Source organism: Lissotriton helveticus, chromosome 3_1, assembly GCF_964261635.1.
Source record: "Lissotriton helveticus chromosome 3_1, aLisHel1.1, whole genome shotgun sequence".
Classification (NCBI taxonomy): Eukaryota; Metazoa; Chordata; class Amphibia; order Caudata; family Salamandridae; genus Lissotriton; species Lissotriton helveticus.
The window spans coordinates 1,556,726,623-1,556,739,095 of record NC_136061.1 but is presented as its reverse complement, the minus strand read 5'-3'; the positions used below and the strand labels follow the sequence as shown (position 1 = coordinate 1,556,739,095).

At 42.9% G+C, this 12,473-nt stretch overlaps 1 protein-coding gene across 1 annotated transcript in view; it reads left to right on the top strand.

Moving 5' to 3' along the window:
• ALG9 (ALG9 alpha-1,2-mannosyltransferase) overlaps nt 1-12,473 on the top strand; it is a 682,403-nt gene that overhangs the window by 348,074 nt on the left and 321,856 nt on the right. Inside the window, exon 13 of the mRNA XM_078682312.1 lies at nt 12,127-12,256. Coding sequence (XP_078538438.1) covers nt 12,127-12,256 — 130 coding nt within the window. The remainder of the gene's footprint in view (nt 1-12,126; nt 12,257-12,473) is intronic.

Here is a 12,473-nt window from a genome sequence, read left to right as displayed (position 1 = left end):
AATGTCTGCACCCCCCCATGACTTTGGTATAGACTGTCCGAGCTGTGCAGATTGAATCACTCTGGTTAACTCTTGAGACAGCACTCCCCAGAAAGTTTTATAGAATTCTAGAGGTATCTGGTCGGGACCAGCAGCCTTACCTGAGGGAAGTTTACCCATAGCTTCCTTAACCTCTTCCATCTCTAGCTGAGTTTCTAATCTATCTGCTTCTTCATCCGAGACCCTCTCAATAGGTATATTCTCCAAATAATCGCTAATCTCTTCTTTACTACAGGGATGTTGGTGATCATAGAGGGTCTGGTAGAATTTCCTAAATACTTCCCTAATCTCTTCAGGGCCAGTTTGTATATTACCGTTTTCATCTCTAATTTGCCTGACCGTCCCTGCTGCCGCTATCTGCCTAGTACGCATAGCCAGTACATGCCCAACTTTTTCATTATATTCATAACACTTCTCCCTTCGGATTGTATAGTGTGCTGCCGCTTTTTTTGCCAGTTCACCTTCAGCCTCGCTTTTAACTTTTATTAGATCTGTCAGATATTGTTCAACTAGCTCCCCTCTAATAACACAGTTATTAAGTTGTTCTTCTGCATCTGATACGGCTCTTTCTAACTCCCTTTGCACTACCCCTTCCATTTTGCGTTTATGAATGCTGTAACTACATGTTTCTCCACGGACACCCGCCTTAAAAGCATCCCATATGACTCCGACCGATGAAGTTCCTTTATTGTATTAAAAAAACTCAGTAATCCATTTCGACATATGTAGTACATAATCCTCTTCTAAGAGAAGTCTTCTTTCAAAAGTCCATACCCGATTAGGTCTTATTCCTCCTTCTAACTTCAGTGCCAACATTAATGGGTTGTGATCACTTAAAATTCTTGGCAGTCTATCAATCTTGACCCTTGACATTAAGTTGTTAGCAATCATAAAATAGTCGAGCCGGACACAAACTTGGTGTGGTGCGGAGTAGTAAGTATATCCTTTCTGTTGTGATCTAATTGTGCCCCAGACATCATTCAGATTATTATTACACAGGAGGTCAACAAGTGCCTTATGAACTCTTTTCTTACGGCCTTTATAACACCTAACTTGTCCAGTTCCTAACCCATCAGCCCCATTAATATTCAAATCTCCTCCTATAATGACCTGTGGGGGCCAAGCAGCTAACTCAGAATCTAGAAACTGTAATACCTCCGGATCGTCCTGCGTGGATCCATAAACTGACACCATCGTTGTCCAAACCCCATCTATCTCTACCATGGCCCATCTTCCCCATTTGTCCTCTAATTTTCTCCCTATTATCAAGTTCTTACTCCTTGACAAAATGGCGACTCCTCTATTTTTCGCACCTTGTTTAGAACTAGCTATGAGCTGATAGCCCAGCTGATTCAGACAGAACTCCTGGGTACTCATTATGTGCGTCTCTTGCAAAAAAATAAAATCTACATTCATCTGGCGTAATCGAGCACCTATCTTATATCTCTTTTGGACATCATTTAAGCCGCACACATTCCATGTTACAAACCTAAGTGTCATTGCTGATTTTCCCGGAACCATTGACTGCCTGTTCACTTGTCATTATTTTAACAAAATTCATCTTCAATAGAGCTGATACATACACTGCGTAGATATTGGTTTCGATACTCCCTTCCTCGACACTCCGCCGCTGAATCACTTTTTCCATCGTGTGCCCATCATGACCCCTGCAGATTTTAATACCTTTGTGCCCTGTCCCTGTGTTCTCCCTCCCCCCCCCCCCAGAAGACCCACCCTCATAGTCCCTCCCCCCCTACGGGCAAATAGGTCCATTAGACCTATGTCTGGCCGACGTTTGCCACCGGGTTGTCTCGCCCCCCCCCTCCCTGATTTTCCTTACCTATATACATCATTCAGAATGCTCACTAGCATAGAAACAAAGCTAACCATATATGCTATCTCTCAGGATTTTATCAACAACTGCTACCCGTTAAACAATGATTTTGCACTTTAAACAGGCATATCAGACAATTTAAGCAGCATTAGAAGATTAAGCATACCAAGAAATTCTCGAAAATAAATATATGGCAAAAAAAAAAAAAAAAAGGGGATAGGTAAAGCAGATAGCAGCACAAATGTACAGTCAACCTTCAATTACAGTTTATAATGATATAGTTAGAGCTCTAACTACTACTGCTACCCTGCTTTTCTTTTCCATAACTGTTTTACCCTATCCTCGCCCCTTTGTTTTCTTCTATAATTTCTCACTTTTTACGGGGTATGTTTCTGACAGAGCCAGCTTGTATGTCTTGAACCTCCAGAGTACTGCGTGGAGATTTTTGACGGCCCCTATTCTCTCTCAAGTAGGTGAGATATTCTTGCGCCATGATTTCAGAATAAAAAACTCTGAAATTACCCTCTAAGCCAACTTTCAGACGTGCCGGAAACAAAAGGAAAGCCTCATAGCCTATGTTTTGAAACGGGGTAATGAGCTGCCTCATCCGCCACCTTCTTTCCACGGTGGCGTGGCAGAAATCAGGACGGGCAAAAAACTCAATTTCCTTATAGGAACGTTTAGACTGTGGTTTTGCCTTGTTGATTATTTCTTCGCGCAAAAGGAAATTACCAACATAAAACAATATTGCACGGGGCTTGCCCTGTGATTCCTTACGTACCAGCGGGAATCGGTGCGCTCTTTGTATCTCATGTTCCCAGTCCCATGAGGTCAAATCAGGAAATGCACCTTTCAGCAGATCAATAACAAAAGCTCGTACATCCCCCCCCTCTTTCCCCTCTTGAATTCCAATTAATCTAACATTATTCCGCCTTTGTCTGTTTTCGAAGTCCTCTAGCTTCCAAAGCATGTCAGCAGTTGTCTTATCCTTATCATCACCAGCATCTTTCATTTTTACAAAGTCATCTTCCAATTTACTTGTTCTGACCTCTAACTCAGATACTCTCCCGACCATTTCCTCATACATTTTGTTAACCTTATGCAGAGAGGATTGTATCTTTTTGTTCGCATGTCTGGCCCTCCTGCTTGATCTCTGGCTCTCAGCACGCGCCTCAGTTTGGATCTGCTTTAAAGTCGACAATAGAACTTCAAAATTTGAGGCGCCCCTTTCAGAGCCCCCCTCAGCTCCCTGAGAGGTAAACTCCTGAACACCCGTTTCTGTATTTACAAACACTCCAGTCTGAGTTATTCCGCACTCTGCTGTACTATCCCAGACTAATTTTTTTGCAACTGGTTTCGCTTGTCTTCTACGAGGCGCTTTAGATTGATTCCTGCGACTTGGGTTCTCATTTTTCGCTTTACCCTTATATACAGAATCATTATCTTTTAACTTCTTAAGTGCCTCTCTTAAACCTTTTTTTACTTTTGGTCTTACCACTTTTTGTACTGTCTCATGCTCCAATGATTCAGTATCCCTGACCGAGATGCTTGAGACGTTATCAGTTTCTGAACCTGAGCCTACCACAGAGTCTGAGGTGCCCAATTCTGAATCCACAATAGAAGGATCCGAACTGCTTGTATCACTTCCATCAAGCTCATCTTCGTCTTCTTCATCGTCTGCTTCATCGTTCCCAGTGAAGAAAATCTCTTCACCAGGTGATGCCAACAACGGCTCCGGGATACTTTGCATATGTTTTATATTGACAGTGCTTGTGCCCCTTAGGGTGTGGCTGTTTGCCTTCAATGGCTCCAGTATTTCCTGTACTTGTGCTTGTGTCTGCTGTCCTAATGTGTTCAGCATTTCCATAGCCTGCATTCCTCCATTATCTCCAGAGGGGGCGGTGTTCACAACCTTGCTCACCACACTGTTCACAGCGCCAGGATCACAATCTCTAATTGAATATAGGACTGAGGATAAAGCTGTAGCGTTGTTTCCTTCCTCTGTTAAGCCTGTATCTGCATCGGGCTCCTGGCCCTTTAAATCCATGGCCCCGCCCCCTGCTGCTGCCGCTGAAAGGAAGTCCGCTCCCTCTGATTCTGTAATCTCCTTTTCCCCTGTGGAAGGCTCTGCCAGGCTGCCTGCAATCTCGGCGCCCACCGCGTCCTCAATGGCCCCAGCGGCAGCCGTAGCACTCTGCACTTGTATATGACCCAGCCTCTCTCCACATAGAGCCGCCAGCGTGGGGATGAAAGGCGCCTGCTGCTCCGCCTGTGTAGCCGCCACTACTCCCGCCGCAGGTAGGAAAGATTCCACTATTGTGGTCTGTCGGAGAGCTAGCTCTTTTCCATGCGTTTCAGCCAACTTCAAGTCGATAATTCCCTTACTAAGACCTTTACCAGATCGAGCATCCGTTTTACCCGCTCTAGTTAAGTCTCTTTCCCTTAACATCCGTGTCTTAGCTTCTTTTGCTTCTTTCGCTGCCTCTCGCCTCAACTGTGCTTTGGTCCTTAACTTGACTCTCAGATTGCTAGCCGAGGCTCCAAGACCATCTGCAGACACTTCCTCCTCGGAGGGGATTAAATTGTTGCTTTGTTTATTCGTGCGGTAAATTTTAGGCGCCATCGTTCTGGAGTAATAAAAGCGTCCCGCCTGAAATGTCCTGGCAATTAAGGCTGCGAAAGATTCCAGAAATGTTCTTCCCTTATTTAGCTTCTTGACATGGGTGAGATCCTTGAATATTGTGGGCCAGTCCGTCAAAGTTGTAAACATCTCATCCACGAGCACTAGAGGATATAAAGCTAGATGTAGAATATTGCGTCGCCCAATACTTTGATAAATATTAGCAACTAGGTAAGCATTCATTCATTCCATCAAGCCATCATCAGGAGCAGGGTAGGGTGCGACCTTCCCCTACGGCGTCTCGGCGGCCATCTTGCCTAGGGCCTGGAAGTTAAATGCCACTTACAAACTGCAGAACCTAGTATGCCATTCACTGTAGTAGTAGTGCAAACCATGGCTCCAGGCCTACCCTGAGTAACATGACTGCTGCAGTGTACCACCTGCAGTTAAACATGTCAAAATAACTCATTTTTTTAAGACCTCCCTTTTCAATATTACTAAGCCACCCCTGTGTGTGGCTTGTAGTCCACAAGGCAGGGTAAATGGCTTTTAAAACTGGGACAGGTAGAAAACAAATTTTCACCATGTTCCTACAATGGCAAGGCCCAAAAAGCTATTTTCACTGTGGGAGGCCAATGTAGATAACCCGAGAACACGTGAAAATACTAATAGTGCTAAGTGAAGAATGGGACCAGGTATTAAAAAAATGTAACCACTATTCTAATAATGAAAAAATCTAATTCATTCCAGAAGTCCGCTTTTTAGAAATATTAAGGAAAAGTAACTTTTGTAAAGTTACCCGCTACCTGCCTGAGCTTTCTGAATGCTAATTGGAATTAGCCCTTGCCAACTCCCAGCCTTTCCTCAGACCTGAATGAAGTGTGGAATTCCTCCCAGGAAATACAAATCGGTTGAGCTGAATGGGCAGTGATGACTCCTCTGACCTCAGTAGTACATTTAGGGTGGGACTGAAGGCATCTTATTGGCAAAACAGTGTCAAATCCTGCCTGACAGGTCTGTGTGAACCACTCAATACTTTGGAACACTTGAAAGGGAGAAAACAGGATGCCAGGACAATTCTTGTGTTTGCACTGTCAGGGCGATGTAGGATCCTGCCTTTGTACTTCCAGGCCTCTGCCTCCTAGGGCTAGTTGCAGGAAGCCGTTTTGCAGTCTCAAATGGCCTGATTTGCAGAATTGGGCAATTGGCAAACGCAAAATTATTTTTTTAACGTATCAAACCCAACTTTCTATTTGCTAACACATTACCAAATCGAAATCTGGGTTTGCGACTTAATAACAATTGGGTATTTGAAAGGGGCCTGTTTAGAGCGTCGCTTCCAAAAAACAAATTATAGTGTTATGTACTAACGTTTCGCGATCGAAATGCAGTCGCAAAACATTCTTACTTTACAACCAACTCAGAGTTGGTGGTAACTCATTTGCAAAGGGGTAGGGTCCTCATGGGACCACTTCCCCTTTGAGAATGTTTAAAAAAATATTTTCTTAGAGCAGGCAGTGGTCCCCAAAGATCACTGCCTACTCTTAAAAAATACAAATGAAACATTTTATTTTTTATCTTTCAACGCATCCCATTTTCTTTTAAAGATAACTGGCTGAATTTTTTTTAACAAAAGGATTACTTTATTTAAAAGCAATCACAGACGTGGTGGCCTACTGACTCAGTCATTTGGAAAACAACCTATTAAAACATAGGTAGCTTTACTAATTACCACACTGGTCGCAAAAATACTGGTTGCAAATTGCGACCATTGTTTTGCAACCAGTTTTACATACATCTAGCTACTAGTTTGTTGTTGGTACAGGTTCTGCTTCAAAGTGGATGTTAGTGTTAGATGTGAGAGAATACTAGTGATTACTATAGAGTACTGCCATCCAAATGCAGCACGCCCAGAGCCCAAGTTTAGTGGGGCGAAGGCTTTCTCCTTCTTGAAATGCCCTGGCATGTGGCATTTTGGGCCTGTGTTCAGTGAGGAAAACAGGAATTATTGGAAAAGTAGGTAGGATTGCCCTCCGGAACTGTAGCCCCAGTAGTTAGGGAGTGCCCAGGAGTAATCCCCACCCAGTAGCTAGTGTCAGGCATAAATGTGGCACCCCCATCAGAAACCTTTCTCGACCTCTGGAAAATCAGAAGAGGACTGGACTTGTTATGTGTGACCAGAAAAGAGCCTTGAAGAATTGGACCTGCTCCCTCTTGTGCACAGGAGAAGGAAGTGGACTCCACAGGTCAGTTACTGACCTTTATGAATGGCTACAGGGACAAACCATGCTTCTTTGTCATAGTGGGCTCAGCTGACCAGTGGCAACTGGGCTTGGAATGTTGTTGGAATGAAAGGAAATGGCAACTGGTAAAGTGCAACAATTTCCTGGAGGCATCTTGGCACTGCTAAGAACTTAAGGCCAGATGTCATAACTTATTTAGCAAAAAGCCAGGTTTTTAACCAGCGCCTGAGAGGCAGATTGGTACTTGCGGATCCCCAATAAGAGTCTCGCTGTGGCGTTCTGCAGAGCCTGTAGTTTATGAAGGTGCCTTTGTTGTACTTTACAGTACAAAACATTACAGTAATCCAGTCTGGATAGAGCGAGGAAGTCACTGTCATTTTCCGAAGGCCCATAGGTATATAAGGACAGATTTTTCTGATGGTCTTTAAAGTAAGGAAGATTGAGGAGGATACTGCATTGACCTGATCTCTAAATGACAATTTCTTGTCATCAAGGATCCCAAGATTTCTAACCTTGGTCACTGGAGTGGGGAACAGGCCTAACTCTTGAGGCCACCAGGTAGCCGTCCAAGCGGTAGTGTCATTGCCTAAGAGAAGTACCTCTGTTTTACCGGAGTTTGACTCATGGCAATTTGTTTTTATGCAGTTGTCAACTTACCTCATACAATTGTCAAATATGATGGCTGTCCCTTTTGGGTTTCTAGATACTGAGACCACAATTTGTGTGTCGTCAGCATAAGAAATTGCAGAAAATACATAGGATATAACGAGTTTAGCCAGTGGGGTGACATAAGGATTAAAAAGGGTAGTTTGCTGTTAGCCTTTGTTTGATACACATAGAGTCTCTAGCCCTGGGGACATTACAAGTGTACTCATGTGGCTGTTTGGGCATCAGAACAAAGTTTAGAAACTTTGAAAATCTTTTGCTTCAGAGTCTTCGAGGTGCCTGTTGAAAAAAGTATCCAACCGGTTGTTCCATAGAGTCTGACTGAATTTCTGCTTTGCCCTGCGTGGAGATCTCCCCCAAAAATAATAAAGTCCCTTTCTAAGTTGGAACCAAAAACTTTTTGGGACCAAATATCCAAAAGCTCCAGAGTGTTAGCGGGACCAACCTGCTTCCAGTGTCCATCCTGCGGTACTGCTGTGCCAGCTACAGTTTCATAGCTCCTTTCTGAATTATGTCTTCGACATTTTCGAACCTGGACTTCCATACTTTTCCCAGGACCAATACACTTGTTGTATCTGACCAGGGCTCTGTCGTGGAAGGCCTCAAAGCCTCAAATCCCGCCTATATCCCTGTCTACCGGGACCATTAGCCCTTTGTGCTTTCTGGCCCTATTTCCACTTAAATGTTAAAAATTCATACCTCTGGTTCCCCTTATTGGATATTTGTTGTTTTAGTGTTATTTTGTTTATTACATTTTGCTAACTCTGATTCGTATTGCTTGATGTTTTAAGTTTCAATACTTTACCCATTGACCTGAATTAGGTCGCTCTACTTTGTGCCATAGCTAAGAGAGGGGTTGAGCTTGCGTCCATTTAGTGACTTTAAGGGTTCACCCTGACGAGATGTGATTATTCCTTGAAGTGAGCAGGACCCCACCCCAACTAATAATCCGTTTTCCTACAGTAGCCTTGTCTCCTTCCTCCTTTACTTTACCTGTATAGGTCACCACCCTCCAGCCACAGCATTTAGATCAATACACTTACACAGTTGCGGGAAGCAGTATCCACCTCCATCTTGTTGCATACGTAACGCGGGACCATTCAAAATGGACCCTACTCAGACTTTCTCCACACACAGAATCCTATTGCTTGTGTGCTGCACACTCACTACACATGCATGCTACTGAAACTCACATGGAATTTCAGTGCAAGGATCTTGGGTTCACATAACAGTTGAACTTTAGATGAGAGAAGTCGGTGGACTATCCGGTTTCTAATACAGTGCGAATGGTCTGGTCAGAGTACAAATTCACAAAACTTGCAACGCTGCCACCACTGCCTGAAGTGTCTCACCCCAGGCCCACCATGAGGATATGCTTGGTGGGCCCCTGCAGCTAACAGAACAGGTTCTGTACCTCACACTACCAGAGATCCGCCTTAGGCCTCTGTGCACATTAGATTAGCGTGATTTCACATCCAATAAAATAACAGTGGCGGATCCTCCATGGGGGCGTTTGGGCGCCGCCCCACTGCTTTCTCGCCGTGCGAGAAGGCAGAAACAAATAGTAGATAACTACCATTTGTTTCTGCCTTCTCGCATGGCGAGAAAGCAGAAGTTCCTGGTTGGGAGAGTGGGCGGCATTACTCGAGGGCAGGGGGAGTGGCTTTCCCACTGTTGTTAATACTGTCTGTTTGGGCAGCCTGAGAGGCTGTCCAAACAGACAGTATTAACTGTATTAAGAACAGTGGGCAAGCCGCTCCCCCCCTGCCCTCGAGTAACCCCTCCCACTCTCCCTGCTCTCTGTATGCTGCAGCATACAGAGAGAAATGACGTGGTTGGGGCAGCCGGTCGAACCAATCACAGCGCTGTGCTGTGTGTGGTGGTGGAGGGGAGGGAGGCTGCCTGCATGAACGTGACGACGAGCACCATGGGAAATTCAAGAACAGGACGGCGGCGGGAGTCGGGACTCGGGAGTCTAGAGTCGGAACTTGAAGGCGGGAAGGAAGGTAAGTTAAGTTTATTGACTTTACCCCTGCCTTTGAAAGGACTATGCCTAAGTAACGCCCCTGATTGCGAAGTCTGCAGCCGGTGTGAGCTTCGGTTCCTGTCAGGAATTGTAAACTTTGCTACGGGTGAAAATCAGGAACACTGAACAACTTTGCGGGTTTACAAACATTTCGTACAGTCCTAGCCTTGAAAGAGCCAGATTCCCTATGGACACAGAGCCTTTTCTACACTAAACACTCGCTCCCCACCGGGCCCTTAAACCGAGAGGCTCCCATTGGTCAAATTTCTCTAAACTCTTGTCTTTGAGTCGAGGTAGAGGAGAACCGCGCCTAGAAACCAATGCTTAGTGTTTAGGGTGTCGGATGTTCGTATAGCTGGCCTGATAGCACACATTAGAACAGGAAGTGTTGTCTGACGACAAATTGAATACAAAGTATATTCGTTTAGTTAGCGGCGGATATCTCTTTAGATGATGTCTGATAAACAATATATTGTTGTTCGGGTTGCTTCTAGAGACTTGACATTCTGACATTTAGGACTCCTTCAGCTTGCTCGCCACAGTGCGCCGTCCACAACTTTTACGCCCGCCACTTTCAAATGTCACCAGCCACGACTGTAAAAGAAAATCAGGATACCAGTTTCACAAACAAACCACTACCCAGAATAGGATACCTTCCCACCCCAGGATATTTCAATTAAGTGTCATGCTGTATGTGCAATGTAAAACCTTGAATTTACAAGAGATACGAAGATCCGATAAAGAGAAATGCTGGTCGTACGTGGTCCTCTTGTGTCTGCTATTGTATCTTGATGCAGACATATACCTACTTCCCAGTCTCTACATTTGTTTTAACCCCTCCACTGCGCCGAACGTTCAGCGCTGGTGCGGAACGTTCTATTGCGCGGGCAGGGCCGGAATGTTCAGCGGACGTGCGCAGCATTACCGAGGTAGTGCATGCGACGTCCGCTGAACGTGCCCCGCACGGGAGGGGTTAATGACACCTGAGGTTCTGCTTTCTGTAAATAAGGTATTAATGTATGGTACTTGAGAAGTATGCATGATAGAGTAATATGATTAGGTTTGCATCTTTTGTTACTTTTACACGATTGACTATATATGCATTTTAGGTTAATATTGATTGATTGTGCATTGGTGTGTTTTGTCTTTGTGTCTATGGTCTATTGGTGATTTCCTGAAATCGGTGGCAAAGAGCTGGGGAGAGATATTGTGAAACACTAGGTCATACCACTGTGATATTTTGTTTTCACGGGGTTTGAAGTTATAACCAGCAATGTGCCCATAATTTGGACCCAATGTTGCAGTGGCTACAGTTTTATCATTCGATGCTAGCTTTTTGTCATCATCGATGTTTTGTACAATGTATGATATATGACCTTTTTATATTCCTATATATATATATATATATATATATATATATATATATATATATATATATATATATATATATATATATGTATATATATATATGTGTGTGTGTATATATGTGTGTATATATATATATATGTATATATATATATATATATATATCCAAGGAATTCCGCTCGGTTCAGAGTCAATATCACCCTCGAAGAACGGACACGGACCACAATTTCATGCGCTTAGTGTTTATTCAGTGCTCCGGCACCATGACGCGTATATATACATATTACTTCCCGCTCATAATCTTTGAAAACAATTATTATTGATCAATAGTTTATTCAAAGTGCTTTATGGCCGGTGTTCCTGCAATTGTCTAAATTAGTCTACAAATGCTTTTGTTTCTCGTTGATGCATTTCAAGACAACATTATTAAATATGTATGTAAGTAAGTAATATTTTATTTGCAGATTAATTAAAATCATTGCAATTTACATAAAATGTCTGGGTAAGAAAACATTTTTAAGTTAAAATAATTGATTCATTTTTCAGATTTCATAAATATGTTTATACTGAGGAAGAATCTTTCATAGAGGAGCATTAACATTCTTGTTTACAAACCTGTTTCCATACCCAAATTCCCTGGCCTACAGTACTTACTTTTCCAAAATGCATACTGTCTTTTGGCAGGATTATTAATTGAAGTGAGATTGACTTCTCCTTCCTATTTGAGGGTTGTCATCAACTATATTAGAAGCAATAATTTATTAAAATAAATGGGCTCACTGGATGTACAGGTAGCATCATTTGAATCATATTATATGGCAGGTACTAAACTATGCGGCAGGGATGATTAAGTTATTCAGCAAGAAAAGGCAGCCCATTTTGTGACAATATTACTTTATAATTTTGTCATTTTTACATATATGAATACTGTGTTAGTAAAGGTTTCACCTGATTAATATCAGTTTTATATGTAAATGTAGTAATCAGCAACTGAACGGTCATTTGTTAAGGTTAGCTAAGAGCCTGCCACTGCCTGGCAACACATCTTGTAGTGTTTTAGAAATTTTGAACTGTTCCAACTAGAAATATTTATTTTTATTAAAATAAGCAAATTATACAGGTGTTGGATTGTGTGGCAAATATGGCAAATCCATACTAATGCAAAAAACGTCACTGCCTCAGAATCGCATAATTCAGAGTGACCCTATCTATAAAGTACATCATTTTTCTATTGTTTACCAGTTTGAGACACCTCGACACGAAAGACAAGAATGAGTATGTTGTTATAAATATAAGTTGTTTTTTTTTACAAGAGATCTCTTTTTACTTGTAGTTGGGAACTCCATTTTATTCAGTCGGAGTTTAGAGGTCAGCTCCCCAAGCCATACACCAAGGGCCCAATGGCAACGCGGATTGCACCCACTGACATGAATGACCAAAACCGAGAAGAGTCGTCGAGATATGTAAGTAGTTTACTTGGAGCTCAAAACCTTTAGAGACAGAAACCCCTCTTTGCTGAGTTTGAGGCTAAGCTAAAGACTATCTGGCGGAGTATTCTGTTATAAGATACCCTTGTAAGGCCTAAGATGATTTACCGTTGAGACTGCTTAATATTGGAACCATTTACCTATTCCTTTACATGGGGAAGCCGATCTTTCGAAATTTAGGAAAGCATTAGCA